General features: G+C 39.5%; 1 protein-coding gene across 3 annotated transcripts; it reads right to left on the reverse strand.

Moving 5' to 3' along the window:
* Nucleotides 1-162: 162 nt before the first annotated feature.
* Nucleotides 163-26,489, reverse strand: kif5bb (kinesin family member 5B, b). 3 transcript variants are annotated; one of them, XM_053639966.1, is made up of 27 exons: nt 25,968-26,489; nt 18,116-18,203; nt 17,832-17,905; nt 17,625-17,729; nt 17,454-17,502; nt 17,188-17,243; nt 16,947-17,034; nt 15,777-15,901; nt 15,531-15,635; nt 15,266-15,411; nt 11,190-11,338; nt 10,893-11,083; nt 10,700-10,768; nt 10,349-10,555; nt 9,872-10,015; nt 9,390-9,578; nt 9,108-9,225; nt 8,904-8,959; nt 8,652-8,684; nt 6,594-6,703; nt 6,392-6,493; nt 6,182-6,242; nt 5,999-6,070; nt 5,629-5,733; nt 3,623-3,839; nt 2,619-2,750; nt 163-2,536 (listed from the first exon to the last, which is right to left on the reverse strand). In XM_053639966.1, exons 1-26 carry the CDS (start codon nt 26,091-26,093, stop codon nt 2,623-2,625), a joined length of 2,913 nt encoding a protein of 970 aa, XP_053495941.1. In that variant the 5' UTR covers nt 26,094-26,489; the 3' UTR covers nt 163-2,536; nt 2,619-2,622. The 3 variants fall into 3 exon arrangements, with proteins under 3 accessions (XP_053495941.1, XP_053495944.1, XP_053495943.1); XM_053639969.1 differs by lacking the exon at nt 8,652-8,684 and having other exon boundaries at nt 9,390-9,575; nt 25,968-26,486; XM_053639968.1 differs by lacking the exon at nt 8,652-8,684 and having other exon boundaries at nt 25,968-26,486.
* Nucleotides 26,490-26,803: the final 314 nt, after the last annotated feature.

Below are 26,803 nucleotides of genomic sequence, written 5' to 3' on the forward strand. Positions count from 1 at the left end.
ATGTGAAGGTGCCATGGAGACGAGTGGGAGAACTTTCAGATTAACACTGCCACCATCTGTTTATTTAAAGCCAATGAGTTTTAGCAATATTGAGGATAGGAATGCACCAGTTATTTAAAAAAAAAAATACTTCTGTAAAAGTAACAACGCTGAAAACAACCATTTTATGCCATTAATTTTATTTCATGTCAAGGGGTGAAAACCTGCCCTACAGTAAGCATTCAGAAGAAATATACAGTTCAGTCCAGTTTATGACTCTGCACAACTCAGAGAGCTGAGTTTATAACACACCAAGAGCCCTCTCCATCATCACAGGTACTGTTATCTTTTAAACTACAACGCAGATTCAAGACAAAATGGTCTCTGTAAGCAAAACTGTTCAAAAATAACAATTACAAAATTCAGCAAAGAAAAAAAAAACCTAATCATCTAATCAATTTGACATGAAACGTTTTAACTCTGATTACAATAAGTGAGGCGTTCAACTGAGATGGAACATTTAAAGTGCTTTCAAAGAGTACAGAGGGAAATTGAATAAAACCAGGCCAGTCGTGTTTAAGTTATCCTTAATGTATCACTTACATCAATATTCTGTAAAATTAATTATGCCGATCCATATTGCACAAATAAATTCATTTCTAATCAGTTATTCAGCCATCACCCTGCTTGCTATAGCAACCAAAATTTACAGAGGACTAAGAAGATGTAGGTGAAAATGTCATCAGAAAGGAAACCTGACAGTGGAAGCAAAGAGAAAATAAACTTTAAAAAAAAAAAAAACTGAAACAACAAAAATTCCCATGTCTATATTAAAACATCAATAAATAAAACATCCACCTGCAAATACAATGAAAACGTGGTAAATAACTATTAAATAGACCCTATTGTAAATTCAGCTAGGCCGTAAAACGCTGCAAGGTCATGCTGAGTCTTAGAACTGGACAAGAGGAAAGAATGATCAAACCTAGATTTCTAACTGCAATCACAAAGGCAACAAAACTCAAAAACAGTGGTGGGTATGAAACATTTAAGTGATTTGGATTTTATTAAATGTGCAAGCCAAACACAATGGCTACATTTAATCACAATAAATACTCGTGAGCTAAAGCATGATCAAAGCTTAGAGCCAGATTTATGAAAGCATTTAGTCCATACAATCTGCAATGGCAGATTTCAGAATCACAGTCAATGACCACTGACGCTCAATGACTGATCTCCTGCAAAGATTGGCCATGGTGTTTGCTGAAGCATTTCCAAAATGGTCATGTTCGACTATTATTTCAAACATTGAACAGGTTTGTTTAGAGATGAACAAAACGGAGTAATTATGTAGAATAAATTCTGCCCATTTCTGCAAGTGTTGCATCCGTACCAAGATACAGAGAACAGCTGCTTTTAAGCTGAGTAAGACAACAAAGCCAACATTCTCTATATTGCTTATGATGGGTGTAACGAACATGATCGCTTACTAAAAGGAGAGATTAAAATAACCCAACACCACTTCCTTAAAGGGGAATTCTCAAAGCCCATTGGAGGTAAAATGTCTAAATCTATTAGTTAAAATGCTACTGCATTTCTTCACATATCCACATTATATTAGATCACAGGCTGAACTAATGAAAGGCTATAAGGCAGTACTCCCAATCAATAGGATCAACTGATGAGTAGTGACTGATTTGTTAAATCCATCCATTATAAAAACAGCAATATCTAGAACATGACCTTCCATTTACACAGAGACTGAGCTTTTACACATATTTCGTAATGCCGATATTACTATCATCAGTAATGATGCACATTTACCACTACGTTTTTGTACAGTGCTTTAAAGTAAGATGTGGAGTGTCTACAATCAGCAGCTTTGTGTTCTCTTAAAACCTTCATTTTTGTTCCACTTACTTTATTCCTTTTTATAACATATTAGCATGCTAAGGCCCCAAGAACTTAACCCAGTGCACAGAAACAGGTTGTGTTCACATACTCTGACTGTAGTGTTTAACTTATCCATTCAAGTGAATTAGTTTATTGGAAACTGCTCAGTGGAAGTAAGAAAGAACAAAGTCACTCTCTCCAAAACAATTAAAAACAAGTAGCATGATGCATACATGAATAATCCAGGAGGATGCAGTAGCTGGGTTTCTGTTTACCCTTTTTTGGAAGTTAGTTTTCCATTCATTCCTGCCTTTTTTTTTTTTTTTAATCTTTGTTTATTTTTGAGGATACATTCTGCTTGGCACAGTGAGGGCTAAAAATCTAATGCATTTAAGAGTGAAGCTACAAGCTACTTACAGAGCAGTGATTGCACTCATTTTTGTCCTATTTCTTTCTCTTTTTTTGGTGTGTGTTTAAACAGGGAAATGGAACTTCTAAACATATGACCAGAGAGGACAACTGTACAGCCAATGTAGGAATATTTCATACATATATACTTATATTCAAATATATATAGTTTAAAGTGTTAGGCCTGTTGAACTGTCCAGTGTTGGAAGGCCAGCTCAGTTCTTTTGACTTCATCTAGACTTGCAGACTTGAAATTCTACAAAAAGAAAAAAGTGGAGATTATCAACATGAAACATAACCAAGTAGAAATCACAAACTGACAAAATCAGATAACTTACATTTTTACTGTTTGGCTCCGCCTCCTCCCCGGATGGCCACTGTCTGGTTATTGAAGATCCCTGCCCCAGTGCGGTTGATGTTCGGGTGGGTGGGAGAAGCCACAGGTGGTTGGCCTGGTCTGATGGGTTTGGCTTGATTGAAAAGTAATATGATGAGTTAAGTGAGGTCAGAAAATCATAATCACTATACACAAAAAAAATGCACAAAATAAGCTCAACATAATAGATCATCTAAAAACAAAATGAATAATTGTGCCCCTGCCATAAATGTAGTTAATCAGCCTATAGTACTGTATGTGTATAGTCTATTAGCCAATCGAGAATTCTGTGCACAATAAGGAAAATGTAGATTACAAAGGAAGCACTCAGCTACCAGTTCAGCAAACTGCAAACACTTGCTTCAAATGAAATTGTCTGGCCAAGCAAAACCATTTGTACATAATTAAATATCATAATCCATAGTCTATATTTACCTTATATCTAAATATAGACAACGTTGTACATGTTTGTGGGTGTATACATTTCATCTGAATCACTCCCAACATACAATTCCTCCTATAAACATTGGGCCACATTCCCGAAACCTAATTCTAATTAGTGTGGAATAATAAACCATTATTAGTATCAGGTGGAGCTACAATGTATTGAAGGATGTATTGAACTACGATGTATTGAATGCCCTCTAGTGGTTGGCTGTAGTATATTTTAACCCTTCCTAATTGCCACAGAAATTAATGGAGAAAGACTGAAATGAACCTTTTGACAAGTTACATATCCAATAATTTTTTCCCCAGCATAATAATTAAATTCATGTAAATACCTCCCTTATGACAAATGTTTCCAGATATTTTTGAATGATTACTGAGAAAGAAATAAGGAAATCTATATAGGATTAGCAGTGAGGCTTGAGTCAAGTGTGTATGCTTTATGCATGCAATTTTCTCTCAATGTGCCTTAGATTGTTAGAAACATTATGCTTATAGTTAAAGAAGCGTTGTGTGTACCGATCTGTGCTGAGTGTCCTCTGCGAGCCATGTTCTTGGCTCTGACGGCCTCTTTAATGCGGTCCACCTCCTGCTGATAGCGTTTGCGGTCACGTGCTGCATTCTCTTTGGCCTCCTTCAGTGCCGTCTCCAGAGCCTTCACACGCTCAGCAGTCGCACGCAGACGTTTCTCCAGCTTAGGCAGCTCACAGCGCAGATCAGCATTATCACGCACCAGCTACAAGCAGAACCACAGAGAAAGAATAATGTATGAAATGGTTTCTCTCAGGCAATCTTTATATTTACTAAGAAGTGACCGAAGGGAGACAGAGAGAGGCCTGTCAAATAAACACAATCACACTCTACATACATTCTTTCACCGAGGTAGCATGAGGTACATGAATATACAGTCATGTGAAAAAATAAGCACACCCCATGGAAACTGTTGGCTTTATTGACATATTTGGACAAGCAAACATCTGATCCTCTTTGAAAGAGTGGCTATTAATGAAGTTGATACACTATCAAAGGATACATAAAATTTACATTTTGTAGTAATTTTCACAATCCAAAGTAACAAGTAAGTACACCCCTGTGGGGCAGCTGTGGCTCATGTGGTAGAGCGCGTTGTCCACTAATCGCAGGGTTGGCAGTTTGATTCCCGGCCCACATGCCGAAGTGTACTTTGGCACTGAACCACAAGTAGCTCCTGATGACAGGCTAGTCCCTTGCATGGTGTGTGAGTGTGTGGGTGAATGAGAAACAATGTAAAGCGCTTTGTAGAACCACAAAGGTTAAAAAACATGATGTAAGTACAGACTATTTATTTACTTACATTTATCACAAATTAGAATCAGGTGTTCAAGATTGGGTGCCATTGATTAGAACCTGCTTAGGGAGTGCAGGTGGAACTGGTCTTATTTATATCCCTCTCATATCTAGTGTCTGTGGTTCCCTTTGCTATTGAGTTGTGTGGCATCATGCAAAGATCTAAAGAGTTCTACAAGGCCTTCAGAAAAAAAAGTTGTGGATGCCTTTGAGTCTGGTAAGGGATTTGAAAAGATCTCCAAATTATTTGAAATACATCAGTCCACTGTAAGGAAAATCATCTACAAGTGGCGCAGATTTCAATTGACTGCCAATTTGTCCAGGACTGGCCGTCTCAGCAAATTCAGCCCAAGAGCAGACCGTCTGATGCAAAAAGAAGTCTCCAAGGACGCCAAAATTTAATCACAGGATCTGCTACCAAGTCTTCCAACTGTTGATGTCAAAGTGCATGTGTCTACAATCAGAAAGAGATCGCACAAATCTGACCTGCATGGGTGGTGGAAACGTTATGGTATTGGGGTTGCTTCGCTGTCTCAGGGACTGGACAGCTTGCATTCACTGATTCAACGATGAATTCTGCATCAATTCAGAGTGCTTAAAGATAAAGTGAAGCCATCTGTCCAAAAGTTGAACCGAAAGTGGACCTCAACAGGATAATGATCTTAAGCACACTAACAAATCCACCAAGGAACGGCTCAAAAAGAAGAAATGTAGGGTTATAGACTGGCCTAGTCAAAGCCCGGATTTGAATCGGGCAGTACATGCAAGGAAACCCTCAAACATCTTGCAACTGAAACAATATTGCATGGAAGAGTGGTCAAAAATTCCAGCAAGCTGATGTCAGAGACTGGTGGACAATTATGCAAAACACCTACAAGACGTTATTTCTGCTAAAGGGGGGAAATTACTTTTTCCACAGAAGAATGTCATCTGTTGATATTTCCGTTGAATAAATGATTGAAAAAGCTAATTTTCCTTGTGGTTTTGTTCAAGTACATCAACTTTATTATAAAGATGATCAAATGTTTGCTTGTCCAAACCTGCATGGTGTTAAAGTAAAGATTTAAAAGTGAAAGTGTAATAAAACAATTTTTTTTCCTAAATGATTGAATAGTTGTGATTAATAAGCATGATCTCAACATTGAGTATTCAGATGATATCCATTATCATTCAGCCCTACTTTGAGAGGGTGTGTGTACCTGCTTATGGACTTTAGTAAGCTGTTCTAGATTGTTCTCCAGGAAGGAGATCTTCTGTTTCTGAGCTGCGCTGCCACCAGTGTCATCCGAGTCCATCTCAGCGCTCTGCAAAAGAAAAGAAAAAAATCGTGCAGATGAACACACAAGAATTTATCCCAATACAATCTATTTTAACTGTTAAAGCAAAACACTTGAGAGTGAGTAACACACTCCAGTACACTCAAATATGACCCAACAGTCCTACACCATGATTTCACTCAACACATCTAACAAACAAAAGGGCACAAATGTGTGTAAAATATGTAGAAAACACCCTTATGGGTCCCCAAAATTAATAACCAACTACAATAAAAAAATAATTCTTTTTCACCTTCTTGACCCGGGTTGCCAAGTCCTGTACAAATAATTTTCGCAGGTTATGGAGAGTCTGCAGCTCTTTAGCCTGGAGAGAATGGCGAAAAATTAGACTGAGCATACACATGCACAACCCTCTCATTCATTAATTTATATATATATATATATAAAAAGTGTAAGAAGTGGAGAAGTAACTCACAACTGTCTCCTCCAGGCCCTTGAGGTCTTGTCTGGCCTGCTCCCTTCTGTCTTGCATAACCCTGTTCTCACAACCGCGCACACACACACACACACCCCGTAAAAGATTGTACACCATTGTCAATAACATTCATTGAAATAAATCAACTGCTACACAAAGGAACGAAACATACAAGACCCCAATCTGACGGCTGGGGTGTGAAACACGTACGTTAACTCGTGCAGCTTGCGGCTCTTGTCCTGGTCCATAGATTTGAGCTTCTCATGTTCCACCCGGAGACGCTCCTGTTCCAACATGATCTTCTGGTTCAAGCTGTAAACAAACAGAGACAGAACGTAAGATGATTAAAGTAAATATATGCCAGGAGCTTGTAATCCATCCTTATTCATCTGTAGGATACAGGGTGTCTTACTCCTGCAGTTCAGTAATGAGTTTCTCCTTAATCTCGAGTTCATCTCTCAGGCTGCTGAGCTGCTTCTGATGAGCCTCCCTGTGGTTCTGGATCTGCTGCTCCACTGCAGCCTAAACACACAAACACACATTCCATTATAACTGCTTATTGTATTGATATTCAAATGCTGTGTCACTTCCATATAAAGCACATCTGGCATAAAAAAAAAGCATTAATAAATGAAATTTAGATGTTTAGCGGTAATATTTATGTTAGCCTGATGTAATGTAAGTTGACCTTCACAAAGGATTAGGAGAAATCAAGATCACTTAAAACAACAGACACTCTGAAAATGGCAGGGACAAAAACAGTATAGAGTAAAGAGTACAGCATAGTGCCAGAGACTCGTAGAATTATGTTAAGGTGTCCTGAAGCTCTTCTGGTGGCCCTGGTGACCCTAACCCTAGCTCTATATGTACTCTGTAAATATTACTTATAAAATATTTGCATGATTTTTCTAATATCAACCAGTAGAATTTTTAGTCACTATACTAAATGTTGGCAGACCTGAAATTCGAACATGCAAACACATTTATTATAGATGTAGGGTAATTTCCTAAATCGTTTGCGTATTTTCTCAAAATGATGTTCTGCCCCGAGTCCACTTCCTTTCTTGGCCTGCTATCCTTGATCACGTTGCCAGAGCTCCACTGATCAAAGCTTTTAAAAATTTGTTGTGAATGCACACAATCCTGACTCAGCCTGTCTGTAATCTGCTTTCCACAGACACAAGATTTTTCTAATTCATCTCCAAATTCAATATTAGGTTTCTTTGCACTCTCTATTACGGGAACTGAGCCCAGCATAGGGTCGAAAGAAATTTACTTAAAATAACGAGGGAGAACATATTAATGAAAACAAAACTGGGGAAAAATTACAAAGTGAGCCTTGAAGGCAAATTGTCAGTAACCCAAATTAAAGCATATGATATTTTGATTTTCATTGTTTCAGTTTCTCTACCCTTTCTTGTATTAGTATTCACAAGTGATTTCTAGCATTTATCCACTGAACCTTGGACTATCCAGATCCTGATTAGGACTGTGCGATTAATCAAATTTTCTATTGCAATTTCGATTATAGCCTCCGACATTTACGAAAACAAAATAATCGAGATAAAACGATTCTTGAGATGCATTCCATTTCGCAAATGTTCTCGTTTTGTATTTTTAAAAACTGCAAACCATTTTTCTTTACAGCGGTGTGCTTTTGCCCCTCCCTAAAAATACCAAACTCGCTCCACACCAGGCTGTGATATTTTTAGTTTGGCTCGAGCCAAGATGACAGAAAGAGAGCCTTTGGTCGAGAAGAAAGATAAAACCATTTCAGCCGTTTGGCAACAATTTGGTTTCAAGGAGTCCGACGTGGAACAGAAAGAAATAAATGTTTGGTATCATGACAGCTGGTCTAAATACAGTCATTTCCTTTCTAGAGCTCACGCAGAAACTACAGGACGATCTAAACCAGGAGACAGAATTTCATTGGCTAAGGAAGTTTAAAGTTCATTTCTGATGATGCGATTTACCGAAATGCATGCTCTGCTAGCTTTGTAAAATTTATTTGAACAAACAAATTTATTTCATTTTGTTTTACTTCTTTCCAGTTGAATTACATTCAAGGAAAGCCACTGTTAAAAATACAATAAGTTTTTTTTTTTTTTTTTTTTTTTTTTAAAAGTTTAATAAATACAGGATCTCAATGTTGACCAAAAAAAATTGTGATTATGATTTCTGCCATAATAGAGCAGCCCTATATCCTGCCTGAATATATTGTCTTGGTTTCACATCACATAACTCTACATATGAAAGCAGAAGTTCTCTGGAGGTTATCAGATGGTAATTTGAGAGGCAGGAGGATTTTATGTGAATTACAGGAAGAAATGTAAGAAGCAAAATAGTGACATGAAAACATTGCTGTGGATAAATAAGAATTAATCGAAAACATTAAATTGCTGTTTAAAACTGTAATACTTATTCTTAAATCTGTCAAAAATATGAAGGCACTCTGGCAGACAGTCCCTACCCCACTGAAGAGAAGTGTACTGTAGTGAAGTGTCTAAGAGCAGAAAGATTAACAAGTCTATGACAACTGCATTTGACCAATCAACACAATCTGCACCATTTTTAGCTCCGCCCAATTGTCCCAGTGAGCTCACATGGTACCCAAGTGAAACGGATAACCAAATACAGCGCAGGTATTTATTTACCATACGGTACATAGAGTACTTAACCACATCATACAGTCTGGAGAAGGGGATGGTTTATAGTTGCATACCTTGACCTCATTGGCCGTCTGAATCTCGTTCTCTTTCTCCATAGCATGAACTTTCTCTGTAAAATATTACACGCAACAAATATTCAAAATAGACAAATAATATAGAGGCAGATTTCCACCAAGGTAATGGCAAATGACCTGTATATAAAGCTTCAGATGGGTATCTATAAGTAAACTGAAAACACCGTGCCATTGTGTGCATACCCTGTGCACTGATTTTGACAAGTTCCTCATTGAGTGAGTCGACATTTTCCTCCAGCTGCCTCTTTTTCTGTTCCACATTCTGAAGGTACTCCGTTAAAGACTTTATTTTAGCCTCATGCTGCAGAGACACAGAAAATCAAACATTTTCTCCACAGTTGGCACATTATTCTTGCTGAGTTAAGATTCACAAAATGGGGTGGTATTTATCAGATTAAATGGCAACTAAAACTAAGAAATGTCTGTTAGGTTTTCACTCAGTCCTATTGCTCCGATTTCAGGTACCTGAGAGATGCGCAGCTGGCATGCAGCCAGTTCTTTCTCGTTCTCATCCATCTTCTTGTTGCTGTCTGCCTGAGCTGCCTCCAGTTGCTTGCTGCGCTTCACCAGGGTCTTAACCTCTGACTTCATCTTACTGATGTAAAGCCTGGCCACAGTAAACTCCTCATCAATCATCCCACTGCCCTCATGCTGCTGAGAGACACAGAGACACACAAAGAGAGAGAGAGAGAGAGAGAGAGAGAGAAATGTCAAATTAAAACAGAGAGAGACAAAGAAGCAGAAAACAAACTGCAGAGGTGAAAAAGGTAAGACTGCCACTGGCAACTAAAAACTTTCATGTTGGAAGTGGGGGGAAATTATTATTTTTATTTTTTTTTAAATTAAAAAGGAGGGTACAGGTTCTGGTGGTTGGTCATGCAAAGCTCCAACCCAGTTCCAACTGGCATTCTGCAGATGTGTTGAAGCACAGCCACTCTGTGACTTACCTTGATGTCATTGCTGCCCACAGCAATGCCAATCTCTGCCAGGTCTTTAAGCAGTGATGACATCATCTCAGTCACCCTCTTCTTCTGGTGGTTGGTCATCTCCTTTAGCTTCTGCAGCTCAGAGTCTAAAGAGGCTAAAACACTCTGGAATAGCAAACAGACAAAACTATAATGAACAGCACTAAGGACAAATTAATCAACATTAGTGTGTCTATTGTAATCAGCTCCAATGACAAAAAATGAAAACCAAAAGTCAAACTTTTCTGGTGAGCAGTTAAGCATACTGCTGTAGCATGATTACTAAAATATTGTCCGTCATGCACTGAAACTGCTCCGTTAACATAATTTAAAACAATGCTTAGAACTTTCTTCTTCTTAGCAGTTTTCCCCTGTGTTTAACCCTGTTTAACCCCGATGAGTTACATGGCTGAACTTTCATACTCGTGTAAATAAAACCTAAAATGAATGCCTGCACACCGATTTCTGATTGAGTTCCTCACTGAGGGTCTCAAACTCCTTGGTCTTATCCTCCACCTCCTGGCTCTTCTGGTCATAATTGACTGCAAGTTCCTCTAGTGCCTGCAGCACCTCCTTCACCTCCTCCTTAGATGCTTCGTTCTCCATTTGCAGACGCATCAGCTCTGCTTGCAGGTTATCGTGGTCTCGCCGTGAAGAGGCCAGAAGCTACAGAGCACATGTACTCATTAACACGGTGCACTCATACAGATCTATACGTACAGGATGTTACAGTTTTACTTACACAAAGCTAACAGGAAGACACACTGTGGAAAAACACCATGTAAAACAAAAACCTGCAGAGACTCTCACCTCTTCCTGGTCCAACATCTGCTGCTTGAGCTTCTCAGCCAGCTGAGACTGCTGATTTATCTCATCGTCCTACAACAGGCCAGACAGGAAGAATGGTAGAAACCAGGAAAACATATTATATTGAAAGATATATTGAAGCGTGAGAACACGTAAACGAGGCAGCCGTTCAAAAAAAATGCTCCAAAGTATTTACCTTGTCATCGAGCTGCTTGTAGAGCTTGGCCAGCTCAGCCTCACACTTGTCTCTCTCCGTGTCTGTCAGACGCACTCCAGGGATGTTGGGAGTGGAAGCTATCTTGTCGTTGTTCATGGTGTTATCCAGAGCCAATACCTCAGCGTTGGCCTTCTCTTTATCAAACTGCTCATCGACCGGCACAGTCTCACCTAAAAGCAACCACACATAACTTAGAGCCAGACTAAAAATAAAGCTCATTTGTACTGTGCTCTGAAGAAATGCTTTATCAGAACTAGTTTTTGTGCTGGATTTTACCATTCCTCCAGCGGTTGAGCTCATTTTCCAGCCAGGTAATGGTGTTACGAAGGGTCTTGTTCTTCTCTTTTTCCTTCTCATATTTTTTCTTCCACTGTTCTGCTGTTAACTCCACATTGACAGTCACTGTGTTCTTAATGGTCTTTGCTCTGAAGACAGCATAAGCACACAAACACACTGCAAGTCACTCAAACCATTTTTTCCCCCTTGAATGGTCAAAGGACAAAAACTGTCACTATAGAGCAGGGGTTGTCAATTTACTTACACAGTAAAGTATTTCAGAACCAGGCACTGGAAATCCAACGTGCAGAATGGCTCAAAGTATGAAAAAATAATAAATGTCCGTATGTTTGTTCAAGTTTTTTTTTTTTTTTTTAAACAAACCACTGCAGCGGATTCTCTGTTCAGTCCATACAGGATTTCACAGAGTTTTTCCTGTGACTTGTGTGACTTAGCTGTGGCTTTTTTCAAAATTTGCAACGAAACATGGAGTTTTAAGGGTTTTGTTTTTTTCGCAAAATTGAAATTGCACGGTCATTCACAGTGATATTTGTTGGTAAAGGAGAGCTTTTAGCTGTACACGTTTGACACATGTGAATCAAAAAGGACTTTGGTTGAATGTGCGCTGTGATGACGTGTCTTTTCCCAAAACTACAGAAAAATCTGCAGCAATTTGAACAATTGCACACTCCTCTTTTTGCTTGATTTTGCATTCATTTCTGCAATCGCAAATTCCTGGAGGGACTGACTGTTGTAACCAATCACATGCATTTATGTAGATTATTTACCTGAAGGCAGCTCAGGTTATGAGTGTTTTCACAGACATTTTTTTTTTTAACAATAACCCTTTCTGATTTGCAAAGTTTTCACTGCAATATTTACGATGAAAACAGAATGATTAAAGATGATCAAAAAACAGAGGAATACATGTTTGCTCTCTGCTACATGTTTAAACCAGGTGTCTCTTCTGTTTGGAGTCCATGGCACTGGTCAAAAGTGGTAACAAAATGTCACTACGAGGAAAAAATAAATAAATAAAAAGAGACTCAAAATTGGTGTGTCTTGTTTATAGCCATGCACTAATGGCCGCACACTGAAAGGTATCCATCAATTAATAAAATTTAAATTAATACTAGAGCACAAAATTGTTTACAAGAGCACAAAGTTCTTCATATACAGGGTTAGTGGTTAGTACCTGCTTAGTACCTGCAGGTATCAGCACTTCAAATTTAATACTTTTTAATACCATATTCAAGACAATTCCAAAAACAATTTTAAGACCTGCACATCACTTCAATCATGCTACACAATATATCAGCTATAATGGATTGTGTTCATGCATATACATCCATTTCTGGGTTTAAGTAAACTATAGCAGGGTAAACTGCTATAGAGGGATATGGGAGACCAGAGCAAATATCATTTTTGCATTACAATTTTCTCCAACAGTGAAAGAAAAAAAATCCAGTATTTCCATGACTTTCCAAGAGAGGAAAAAATAGAGATAGATGGATTACAGCAGTCAGAAGAGAAAAAGATGTCAAATTTACCATCACTCCCTCAGCAGCTGTATTAGAAACCCCAGTGTTTGAGTTGGTTTTTTTGTAATTTAGTGCCAGGGTAATGTAACATGTAGTGTTATTAAAAGTACAGTGAGGGAAAAAAGTATTTGATCCCCTGCTGATTTTGTACGTTTGCCCACTGACAAAGAAATGATCAGTCTATAATTTTAATGGTAGTTGTATTTGAACAGTGAGAGACAGAATAACAACAAAAAAATCCAGAAAAACGCATGTCAAAAATTTTATAAATTAATTTGCATTTTAATGAGGGAAAAAAGTATTTGACCCCCTCTCAATCAGAAAGATTTCTGGCTCCCAGGTGTCTTTTATACAGGTAACGAGCTGAGATTAGGAGCACACTCTTAAAGGGAGTGCTCCTAATATCAGTTTGTTACCTGTATAAAAGACACCTGTCCACAGAAGCAATCAATCAGTCATATTCCAAACTCTCCACCATGGCCAAGACCAAAGAGCTCTCCAAGGATGTCAGGGACAAGACTGTAGACCTACACAAGTCTGGAATGGGCTACAAGACCATTGCCAAGCAGCTTGGTGAGAAGGGGACAACAGTTGGTGCGATTATTCGCAAATGGAAGAAGCACAAAAGAACTGTCAATCTCCCTCGGCCTGGGGCTCCATGCAAGATCTCACCTCGTGGAGTTGCATTGATCATGAGAACAGTGAGGAATCAGCCCAGAACTACACGGGAGGATCTTGTCAATGATCTCAAGGCAGCTGGGACCATAGTCACCAAGAAAACAATTGGTAACACACTACGCCGTGAAGGACTGAAATCCTGCAGCGCGCGCAAGGTCCGCTGCTCAAGAAAACACATATACATGCCCGTCTGAAGTTTGCCAATGAACATCTGAATGATTCTGAGGACAACTGGGTGAAAGCGTTGAGGTCAGATGATACCAAAATAGAGCTCTTTGGCATCAACTGAACTCGCCGTGTTTGGAGGAGGAGGAATGCTACCTATGACCCCTGGAAGACCATCCCCACCGTCAAACATGGAGGTGGAAACATTATGCTTTGGGGTTTTTTTTCTGCTAAGGGGACAGGACAACTTCACCGCATCAAAGGGACGATGGACGGGGCCATGTACCCTCAAATCTTGGGTGAAAACCTCCTTCCCTCAGCCAGGGCATTGAAAATGGGTCGTGGATGGATATTCCAGCATGACAATGACCCAAAACACATGGCCAAGGCAACAAAGGAGTGGCTCAAGAAGAAGCACATTAAGGTCCTGGAGTGACCTAGGCAGTCTCCAGACCTTAATCCCATAGAAAATCTGTGGAGAGAGCTGAAGGTTCGAGTTGCCAAACGTCAGCCTCGAAACCTTAATGATTTGGAGAAGATCTGCAAAGAGGAGTGGGACAAAATCCCTCCTGAGATGTGTGCAAACCTGGTGGCCAACTACAAGAAACGTCTGACCTCTGTGATTGCCAACAAGGGTTTTTAAACCAAGTACTAAGTCATGTTTTGCAGAGGGGTCAAATACTTATTTCCCTCATTAAAATGCAAATCAATTTATAACATTTTTTATGTGCGTTTTTCTGGATTTTTTTGTTGTTATTCTGTCTCTCACTGTTCAAATAAATCTACCATTAAAGTTATAGACTGATCATTTCTTTGTCAGTGGGTAAACATACAAAATCAGCAGGGGATCAAATACTTTTTTCCCTCACTGTACATACAATTTTGTAAAGAAGAAAAAACTATTTTTAAAAACATTGCCATTTTGTAATATTACTATTGCACTGATTAGTAATAATAATAATAATAATAATATATTTTAGAAATATAATTATTTTTTTTGGATGTACAGATAGTAATAACAATAGTAATATAATTCTGACTTCATTCAATTTGTATTAGACCTTGTGGCTTTTATTTTGGCAGGAAACCACAGGAAGACCTCCTGTTTAGTTGGCAACATTTTTTTAAATTCACTTCTTGTTACTGATCAGGTGAAATGCTATAAACCTCTGCCCACAGAAATATGAGATTACGCTAACGTAAAACCAAAGTGAATCTGGTGCGTGTTGTGTCTAAATGCAGGTTATAAACAACTCAAATCCAGAGCACAGAGAGATGAAGTTGGTGTGGAGCGGCATTTACTGTGAACCGAGCTGCTCTAAAGCACTGATGAGCTGCACGTGCGCGCGCGCACGCGCACACACACACACACACACTGATGAGTGCAACACAGTCACACGGTGGTACGCTTTCAAAAACCAACAAGCAAAAAATAAAATCTAAAATCATCTTTACGGTGTCGGTTCGGTTGCATTTTTAAGTCCTTTGAAACTTGAACTTAGGACATTGTAATGCTAATCAAGGCCTTATTTTTACATTAAGGAATTTAGTAAGTTTTAAGACTTTTTAAAGACCCACAGAAACCCTGATATATCTAGCCTCTTAACTTTGCTCTCAAAATGCACCCCCTAAAGGATCAGAGGTCCACCCCCCCATAGTTTCACAAAATCCTGTCGGAAACACCATCCTCACCTCTGTCCAAACATCAGTGTAGATTTGGTCTCAGCCTCATTATAAGCGGAGGGAGAGCAGCAGATGACGATGGTAGTCCTGCAGTTGCCACCCAGAGAGTCCTGAAGAATCCTAGTCATCTTACTGTCTCTATATGGAACATACGTCTGACAGAGACATGCATATGATATTAGTGAAACGCCAAAGTAAAGGTAGCGGCTATAGTGGAGATACATACATACCATATCGTTTTATGATTTGCAATACAAAAGTGCACTAAACATACCGATCCTTCAGCCAGTGCAGAAATGACATTTCCCAGTGAAGAGAGGGACTTGTTAATGTTTTTGGCTTCATCCAACACAGCTCCTTCAGCTCCAGTTTTACTGACCTTCACACACACACACACACACACACACACACACACACACAGAGAGAACTAAATAACTAACACAGATGAGAAAAAAGCAAGATGTAGAGAACCACCAAAAATTAGGATTTGGATCAAAACTGAAATGGTGGTAAGGTTTACCTTCTCACTGCCTGCCAGATCGACCAGATACAGCTTCCCGCTCAGTTTTTGCTCTGTCTGTGTGTTTTCCTGCTTCACATTAATCAGGAAGATGCTGTGACTCCTAGAGCTGTGCTCATTCATGTCTGACAAACACACACAAGAGAGAAAATACAAGCTGATACTTCCATTTATTGGATTCTGTTGTGGTGTACACATACTGGAGCTTATTATTATTATTATTACGTAACCAGGAATAACTTGGGAATTTTTTTTTGTTGAACTGAACATTAGTCACAGCCCAATCAGACCTGCTGCAAGCCTTCCAGATTAGCAGGAGTAATTCAATAGGGAAGGGGAAGAGCTTGCATATGCTTCCTCTTTGATGCATACATAACAGCCCTGCTTTGTTTTGAACGATCACTCATGCAACAACTCAAGCTTAAGTAATTTGTTGGAGTCCCAGGCAATGCCAGGAAGAAATGTGTGGTTGTTGACAGCAGCGGCTCTTAACACATCCCTTGGTACTTTCAACTCTCCAGTAACCACAATAAAATGTTGCATACTATGGCACATCCTGTCCGATTTTCCAGACTAACACACCAATGTTAAGATTTACAAGATAACTAATATTTCCTGGGTAATTTCCTCAAGCGAGCACATTTTAAATAAAGTTTTTCTGTGAAAGTTTTCCAAAAGCATAATCGGGAAAATTAGTCTTAAGCTTCTCTAAACTGATGTGATGGGTGCTTCTACCTATACACATACCACATACCATATAAGTGCACTTTGTAGGTATATAATTGTAGCTATGCACAATTTTGTTTATTGTCCTGGTAGTGTATGTGGAACATGTACAAGTGAAGCAGATGCAGCAGCGTTGCTGACCCTTTTAAACCACTAACGTTGAAAACAGTCCATGGCTAAAAAGTCCATCCAACAGTGTACTGTGATCAAAAACTGAATACTGATGAAGGGCTAGAGACCACAAGCTGTGCCTAATACACTTTTACCAGGTGGTCCAACAGCCATAAAATATCTGGTCAGTGGAGGTCCTATGGCCAGCGGTGATCTTTAATGGGTGGATAGCAAGAGATGTGGGAAGTGTCCCTGACAAAATGGTCAGTGTGTGTGATGTTCTGTTTAATAAACTGAGCATATTGGTGGATAGAAGAATGTGCTTGGACATACTTGTCACAGCCACATGTCTATTGGATTTGCCCTCGTCAATAGTGTCCATCACCTCATCTGGGCTGCAAACAAAGCGCTCAGTGCAACCCTGCACACACACACAGAGAGAGAGAGAGAGAGAGAGAGAGAGAGAGAGAGAGAGAGAGAGAGAGAGAGAGAGAGAATTAACTCTATTTATCCCCAGACACAACCAACCACCCAGCTTTCTTCTTTGATATCACTGTTCATGCTTCATATTCACCTTGACATATGGGACCCTGTTCTTGTCTTCATGCACAGATAAATTAGTCTTGGACACTGCAAGAGAGAAAATTTTTTAATGAATGTAAATAGTATATAAAATATGTACAAGACACAGTAATCATACATAAGAAATGAAATTCTTACTGCAAATGTTATGATATAAATCACCAGTCTGATGCATAACAGTGCAATCAGCTATTTTAAGCACAGGGAATATAATCAGTGAGCTGTATTTACAGCAATTAACATCAGTCTCTCACTTACCATCCAGCAGGTCTCTGATTTTATCCAGGTAGATTTCAAAATAGGAGACCTAGCAAAAAAACCAACCAAGTTAACTACAATCACTGATCTAGTTAAACACAATTTAATCACAATTATTTAAGTGCTATTATACTTTCTCACTGGAGCTGCTGTATGGTTCAGCTAATTTACCTTGATATGGAATTCCAGGTTTTCATCCATGGAGTAAATGTAGTTAAATATGTCCTGTACAATACGTGGAATGATTCCCATTCCATCTGGGTCATGCAGATTACCCTGGGAAAAATACAGAATCCATGTACCTTAAGTGTGATTAATTATTATGCATTTAAAAAAATTAGTTATGCATGACTTTCTGCAGCTACAACAGTAGCTTACCTCCATAGTATGTGTTTTTCCAGATGAGGTCTGTCCATAGGCAAATATTGTACCATTATAACCCTCAAGCACATCTACAAGTGGGGAGAAAAACAACACACTAAACATGCGAAACTTGCTACTGAAAAAGAACGAAATGTAAATGCTTAAGTTCATTTGGTCATTTTACGGTGTGCAAAATTCAAAAGTAGATTATGGTCCAGTATTTACCCCACTCATGCTCATGAAGCCCTATGAGCAAGCCCATTTCTACCCCAGTGTCCTCAGACTGTGACACTCCTCACCTTTAACAATCTTCTGAGCGCAGGCGTTGTACACCTGCTCCTGGGTAGTGTTGGACTGGAAAACACGGTCAAACATGTACGGCTTTCCCTGAATAACACAAGAAAAGAAGCTTTTGAATTATGATTCTGGATCTTCCTCCTTGTTTGTGTTCACTGGATTAGATATAAAAGATCATTTGTGGTAGAAGACTCCATATAAAGACTCTTTTTATTCAGTCACAGTATGTGTAAAAGAAACTGTAGCTGGCTGGCAATAAACTGTATCCTTGGCTAATCAGCTGACTGCAGTCATGAGACACAACAATCACAGTAAAACACAGGCACACTAACTGTTCAGCTGTCCGTGCGGTGCCAGCTGAATTCAGCAATTACTAGTTAGAAATCTGTGATAAAATGAGTCTGAGACTAAGCAAACTTTGTTAGTTACCAGACGCCAAAGCCCTTTCCACAACCAAGGCATGCGTTTTAATCTCTGTTCATCTTCCCCATTTACTACAAAATGGTTCTTATGGTTCAGTGGTCCGACAAAACAGCCAGAAAATGACACAGCAGAAACATTTCAAAGCATGGTGCGGTTAAAGAATCTTCACTGTGTGGATCAGCTGTAAGAAATGAAATAAGGAAAACTAACTGAAAAACATTTTAGGCAACTATTTGGGAAAAATATCTGGTCAGGCACTCAAAAAATATGACCCAGTACTCCAAAATGGTCATGAAATAATGCTATTATTATAATTATTGATCAAATCCCTAAGCCAGGGGTGTCCAAACTTTTTTCAATTTTTTTCAGATTAGACCTCATTATGATACCAGAGGGCCACACCTTCTCATTTAACTTTTGCCCGTAGCCATGACTATCATTCAATAAATTAATTTGCAGGCATAGTCAGAGAAAAAAAAAAGGCTCTTGCATTTTAGCCAGCTGTGTTAACACAGTCTGCTGCCACCATCAAGTAAAAGAAAAAACTGCCACTTGTTGGCCAGTAGGCCACCTATCATACATTCGAATACAGAAGTCACGGCCAGGTTGACATCCTTCCAAAGGCCACATTTGTTCCTGGGGCTGGACTTTGGACCCCTGCCCTAGACAAACACTACTTAATTGATAAAACACAAATCAGTACTAGGGATGTCACAATACCAAAAATCTAGTAGTTGGTACAGATACCACCAAAAGTACACGATACTCGATACCAAAGTCGATACCACGGTGTGGTATAAAAAAAAATAAATGAAATTAAAAACTCTCCTGGAGGACATCCTCCTCTGGCTGATACTGGCAAAGAGGGGGTATTTTAGTTATCAAACACTGTCTGACAATGAGTGGCGGTGCGCACACACCCCCCTTATACTCTGAATGCAAGCATTAGTTTAAATTCACTGATATAGTGGCAGGCCAAAAAGATTTATTAAAAGCATGAACATTTGAATAGTTATTAGTGACATTAGGCTACATTTAGCTGACAGGACACGGGCTGAATCGCGATGCATGGTGGCCCATTCGGAGGTAGTTTATAACATCGCAATGCGTTAGCATCTTTAACAAATAACTGGCTATCGCCAACATTACATGGAGCATAACATTAACTGGTTTCACGGCAACAATGCAGCTGCCTCAAACAAACATAACATAGGACTGCCTTTCAGGTGCTTCACCAAATTCCAGGTGTTTCCTTGCTTTGTTTGAAATGAACGATAGCATCGGTTGCACACCGGAAACCGATACTAGCTTTCCTCTCTTTTCCTCTCAACAAGTCAGGGCGGAGCTAAACTTGTTAAGCTAAGCTAATCTTCTGTAGTTTTCCCATGTGCTTGTAGGCATTCTTCTTCTTCTTTACCACTTGTAGTCCGACTAAAACACTTGGCCGTATTTGCTGACCCCATCAGGTCCGGAAGAATCGCAACCTCCATTAGAATCGATTCCAACGCTAGTGCAGAAAAACAAGTACCATCACGTTTTAAGAATGTTCGTACCGACTTGGTACCAAAGTATCGGTTCTCGTGACATCCCTAATTAGTACCACCGTTCATCACCTCGTCTGTGTAACTTATAGCCTAATTAGCCATTGGCGATTCCAGTTGATGCCGGATGGTCACACTGCTTAATCTCACAGGCGATCCACAGTAACTGAGGTGGTCAAGTTGGCAGTTTTTTCGATTTATGGATTCAAGGCTGCCTGGTTTCCTCCTATAATCCTTTTGGTGGTACTGCACAGTGCCAGCTGGCCCAACCATGCTAGGAAAGACCAACCAACTGAAATAAACACAGCTAAACACATATACCCAATGAACCTTATCAAATTTTGTGGTAAATGTTTAGTCATGAACCTTTAAAACAAGTGGCCCTTTGGGACTTTTATGAGTGACGCTATAACAGAACAACATGCTACAGATCAGTGATGTTCCTCAGATTTTTATTATACCACTGATCTTACTTGAATTGATTGCAGTCCTTGGAAGAAATAAAGATGCATATTCAGAAACATTCATTTTTTCATAACAATTACAAAATGACTGGAAGCATTTGATTTGACGTTAAAACATTGTAGTGAATCTTCACAATTGCAAAATGTTTCAGATGTATTTATAGAATTCAGAAGGGTTTTTCATTGCTACGTGCTAGGCATCAGCTGTAGTCTTGCCTGACCAGAACCCAGCACGTTCTGGCGTTTTCTTTTCAATACTTGCTAACGTCCACCAGACCATGCCCTCCATCCAAACCAAAAACTTGCCCATGGAGTACAGTGTATAGAAAAGAAGGTGAGCAGCAGCACTTTTACATGCAATCAGTTGCTCTGTCTACACCTAAAACACAGGCTCTACCTGTTGCAAAGCAGGGAGAAAAAAAACAAAAAAAAACAAGACAGAGTCATGACACTAGCCACATTTCTATGCAAATAGATGTGTGAGATATGCACAGTCAACAGAACGTATGCTGCTGCTCTGTTTGTGAACTGCTCACAAACCAAACGTGCTGTGTTTGATGTTGGCCAAGAACTAATCACTGCTGCATTTGGTGCAAAAAACAGCTATGGTGTCTTTGGTACAAAATTTTACTTTGACCAACATTTTGATTTGGTCTATAGAATGAAAGTTTATATTATTTAAAAAAACAAAAAAAAAACCCCACACAGACATTGTGCAGATCATCATCATCATGTCAGCTGTGCAAATAATGTGTTACTGCAAAGGGTGGAAACATCAGCCATCTTTTTTGCTCATTTAAGAACTGAGAGAATACAGAAAATACTGGAAGAAGTATACGTCAGTCTCCCAGGTGGCACAACAGAAATTTGTTCACCCCATCAGCGAGTTCGAATCCTGACAATAGCAAGGGAAGCAAAACTGGCCGTGCTCTCTGGGTGGGAGGGATGGCATGCCGACCGTGTGTGTAAGTGAGCTCATGTATGGGGAAGAGGGCAGATAGTGCTTTCCTCCGAGTGTGTTATGCTGCAGTGATGCAGCATGGGCAACACTGACTGGTGTCACGTGTCTCTGAGGAAGCATGTGTTAGACTTCACCCTGCATGGTTGGTAGATGTTTGAGAGGGGAAAACTGGCGGGTGGATGCGACTTGGCCAAGAACAATTAGGTAGAAAATAAGGGAAATCCAAATTAAAATAATTTAATAAAACTATTTTATGTTTAAAAAAAACAAAAACAACTAAATAAATACTGAATAAGGCATACATCAGTGACATCAGCCACAGCCAACATTAATGTTGAGTTATTCTTTTTTTTTTTATGTTGATTTGGAAAATAAAATAGCATCAAGTACCATAGTACCTTCAATAATGTAAAAAATACTGTGATGTCTTGGTCACATCGCCAAAATATCATATTTGAGCTGGTGTACTATGCATAAGCACAAATTTCCTGCCAATTCTGACCAGACAAATGTAACACAGGTCTGTCTATGCGTTACTACTGCAGGATTGTTAGGGCAACCAACAGCAGCTCAGGAACACTGTCTTATAATATATTTGTCTCCTCTGACACACTGTAGCTTTAAGCAGGAAAATCACCAAGCAGTGCTGGACTCTGGCCTTCAAAGACTGGACTTGATTACCCCTTGTCTACAGTTTAACTTGATCACTGAATTATTCTTCAAGCTGGCAAAATTATAATAGGAAGGTTCACTGTCCTGCTGGAATTTATACTATAGATAAGTCAGTGCAGCATTAATAGTACCTCCTACAACACCAGCAATATAGGACTAACAAATAAAGTCTATTCTGACAAAAGAACATCTGGAGAAAGTTGAGCACTCAATACTTGCAGGTAATTCCAGGAGTATACACCATAGTGTGTTAATTCCCTTGACAAAATGAAACAATAAATCGAGTATCTGCATTATTAATTGACTGCATATAGTTAAATGTGAGGGGATATTGCACAGTAACTAGTAATATGGTTATACAACAGCTGTGCACAGTGTTATTATTGCTCCAATTGCTTTTAATTTAGATTACAACTCCATTTCTGAAAGTTTTTATTGTTCGATAGTGGTAAAATATATTTGGTGAATCAAATTTATATAAAATGTTCATAACATTCTGCTTTCATGATTTATGATCACTGGTGAAAACATAAGTATGATTAATCATGCCTATGCCAAAATCAGACCACACACTCTGCAATATAAAGCAGACATGGCTGAATTGGCTCTCGGCAAGTCTGTAAATACCTCCAACACTTTTCCTGAAAGCTTCTCCACTTGCAGCTATTAGTTCATCAGTACACCTTTTAATTTAACATATGGTACTCCAGCCTAATAACTGCTCATCTCAGTACAGTACATACAACACTGGAAGGCATAATTGAAACCGCTGATGTTGAAACAAGAAGTCCTAATATTAATTAACAAAACAGACACCATGCTTCACGATAAGGGGGGAAAATGATTGGAGATTTTAATTCGGACTTCATCAGAAAAAGAGATTTGAAAACTTTAGGGCGTTTTCAGACCTTTAGATCTGTCCTTTGCTTTGAAACGAGGATTTAAATTGTTACAATGTTGTATTTTCTCCTTGGCTCGGTTCACTTTCACAAGGCAACATTTCAAAGCATACTAAAATGTATTCATACAAATCACATGTGGGTAAACTGTCCTCTCATTGGTCAGAGTGCACCTGTTTATGTTCCAGGGGTCTGCGTAGCGGTCACCCATCAAGATGGATGGACAGCAGCTCCGTGAGCTTATTGTGGCTTTATCTTTTAGCTGTAGTTATTATAATTTATCTAATTTATGTGTTTAACTGAGGGATTAAAGTCCATATCCTTGAGATGCTTGCTTAACACCTCGTAAAACTCGTGTTTTTATGCGTTTTTGAGAACTGTTCAGAAATAGGTTTGTGATAAGTTTCAGGCATGGTCTCTGTACTGAAGGTCTCTAGTTTGTGTCACGATGTACCGGAACCAAATTGTTTTGTGTTTGTGGTATATGTTGTTTTGATCACCCCGCCTTCCGCACTCACCCTGTCTCGGTTCTTCTTCTTCTCTTATTATCCAGTAAACTAGACGTCTTTTAGTTCTTATATCACTCGAACCTACGTAATAGATGTTTTGTTTTTATCTGTGACCTGTTCCAATTGACTATTGTCAATCTTTATCAATATTTCTGTGTGTGTGTGTGTGTGTGTGTGTGTGTGTGTAATACATACACACACACACACACACACACACACACACACACACACTCATACATACACACTATACTTTCTGCATCATTAAACTAATAAGCTTTCACTGAACAATGGTGCCAGCGTGACTTCTTCCTGAGCTCAGACAAGAGGAAATCAGCCAGTGCAGGGTTCAAATTCTGGTTCTGTGACTGGTATCGGACAAAGAACTTAACAGTTTGTCAGACTAAATTTTAATGAGCCATTTTACCTTTAACGTTAGCAAAACAAATACGCTTTTTACGTAAAGCAGTTCCCATCATGCATTGCTATAAAGTTTGGTTCGGATTGCTTTCTCACCACAAGTGAATCGCTCCAGAGATCATTTGTTCGTTTTGGTGCTGATACGAGCGTGATTACAGTGTTCATACATGTCTAAACGAACCGATCCAAGGGAGAAAACACACCATGTTCCGAATCAAACGCTCAGAACGAGCCAGGTATGAAAACACCCTTAGAATTAATTTGAGTCTAAATTAATTAGACGTAGATACATGGTAGGAAGCTAATCCAAGTGTTACAGATCTAACAAAAAAATCAGATTTGTATTTAAGTGCAGCTGTGTGCAAAAGTTAGCATATCCTTAAGACAACAGTGAAAGAGACTAATTTTACTTATATATTATATGATTAGTATGTGGGGGATTCACAGTTTCAGTTCCTGCATTACCAGAAATCACTTAAATCTTTCCTGAATCTGGTAAGAAATAATCTCAGGTCTCCTTTTTGCTTTTACAGCTGCCCCTAAAATCATCATTTACATCCTTTGAGCTTTTGGATTTCTTCAGTTTTAATATGCGCCTCTCTGTTCTTTCTGATATCTTTGTTTTAACTAGGTTTCTGAGGTTCATTCTTCTACAAATACAGTACATCTATCAGATGCTACACACTGCCTTCTCTAAATCAGGTCATGGGACCAGGAGGGTCATGGAAAAACTTTGAATTCCTCATTTTCAAACTGCAGCACCCACATTTCATTTATAACTTATTGGAATTATTATTTGTGTGAATAAATTGTTAAAAAAAAAAAAAGAAAAAGAAAACACAAACAAGCATAGGTACACTTTAAATCCAGAAACTATACGGGGATGCTAACTTTTGCACTCAACTGTGCATACGCAACATGTTTGTATAGGTCGTTACTACAGACTAAACAGGTTTACTGCTTAAATGTCAAAAGCAGTTCCTCGTCTTTCAGTTAAAACGTCTGACTGAGCACAAGAACGACCACGAAGCGATATTTAGTAGAGAATGAGGTGTAAGATGGGGCTTTTCTTTGTCTAACTTGCCATGAGAGATTAAAGTAGGCCAAGTGCTCCATGATGGACAAGCCGCAGCTGTGATGCTGTGCCAACTGGCTTGGCGAAAAATGAAATAACATTATTCAACATGCCTCAAAAATATTAAAATATTTAATTACTCATTTATTTGTTGGTTAATTGAAGCCCCAATATCCCCCCCACCCACCCCCCAGGAGCTGTGTTCGTTAGCAAGACTGCACCAAGAGCGAGCGAATGAATAGAAAAGGCCGACTAAGTTGCGGATATGTGGGTGGCTAACTGGCTAGCCATCTCCAGCTCGGCTCAAATAAGTACAATAAGACATTGTGTGCATTTATAACGAGAATTTAACGAGGCGGATTATCACTAATATTTAATTCAACAAGTATAACGAACGTTAGCTCGCTAGCTTCGTCTTGTTTTTCGACGCAGTCTTTGAAAGGGAGGGCCAAAGGATGATGCTACACATCTGACCAAGCTAGCTAGTTTAGCCCAGCTTGCTAAACGGTTCAGATTAGCTTGCAACACAGTCCAAAGTTAGCAAGCTATAAAGTCATTCATGCACATAACAATTCTCGCCTGTTATCGCAAATATAGCTAGCGGCTTAGCCGACAGCTCAGTGTAATCAGTGTAACTGACTCTCAAGGTTACAATAAAGGCAGGTTTGTATCATTAACTACTGGAGAAGATAAAAATCTCGCTAACAAATGTTACGTCCAAACCCGGTAAATTGCCACCAGCGCTGGTTAAAGAAGGTTTGGGACTTGGCTGGCCTACAATGGGCGAGTTTCCGTTTAACGACGTAGCTCCAGCTAGCTAGCCCGCTACGGCCAAGGGTACAATCGAGCTAGCCACCTAGCAAAAACGCACACCGACATTTCCGCTGACTTACCCCGATCACCACATTGTCTTCTCCTTGGAATTTAGGGATATATTTATCCCCTCTTTCCACCTCGGAATTGTTGAGTGGCCTAAAGCGGCACATCACTTTGATGGTGCACTCCGCCGGGTCCGCCATCTTTCCCCCAGAGCTGATGGGGTGTCAACACTGCCGAGGAGATCCGAGATCCTGCTCCAGGAGGAGGCCGCGCCCCGCCACGCTCTGCTCAAGTTCACAATACAGACGTTTATTCACTTGAACTGTCCTCGAATATATATATACACACATATATATAGAACGCGAAAGATATTTTTTTCGTCTCACTGTCCTCCTAAACCTGGAGGCATCCCGGGGTGTGTACCTGAGACCGCACGCAAAGCTCAGACCCTCCCGCTTCAGCTCTCGGCGGAGCTCGGATGCTGGGTGACGTCACTGCTGGGTCCCGAGGGGGCGGTTGTGTCTCCTAACAACAATCACGACAGCAAATATCACACATCCAATACAGCTACGGGTTTCCTACTGTCCGCTCGTTTCTGCAAAGAATGCAGGGAAACTCTAGCTGCCACGTCGAAATGTCATGTTTTGATTTCCGCTGTCTGTCACAGGTATAAATCGCTGGGCTGGTTAACTATAGCAAACTAGCCATTACCTCGTTCAGCTATCATCGCTGTGGAATTAGGCCTGGCCACGCTCAGATGGATGGGCTTGGTACATGGACACACGTGTTAGTGAGAGGGCCAAATAAACATACCGAAATTAGAAGAACTGCAGCTGATTACTCAGTTATCAGTTGAGCTATAACATAACGCAGATTATTTCTGAGACCTTGCTGTATTATGCATAGCTAC

The sequence above is a fragment of the Ictalurus furcatus genome, chromosome 13 (genome assembly GCF_023375685.1).
Source record: "Ictalurus furcatus strain D&B chromosome 13, Billie_1.0, whole genome shotgun sequence".
Taxonomy (NCBI): Eukaryota; Metazoa; Chordata; class Actinopteri; order Siluriformes; family Ictaluridae; genus Ictalurus; species Ictalurus furcatus.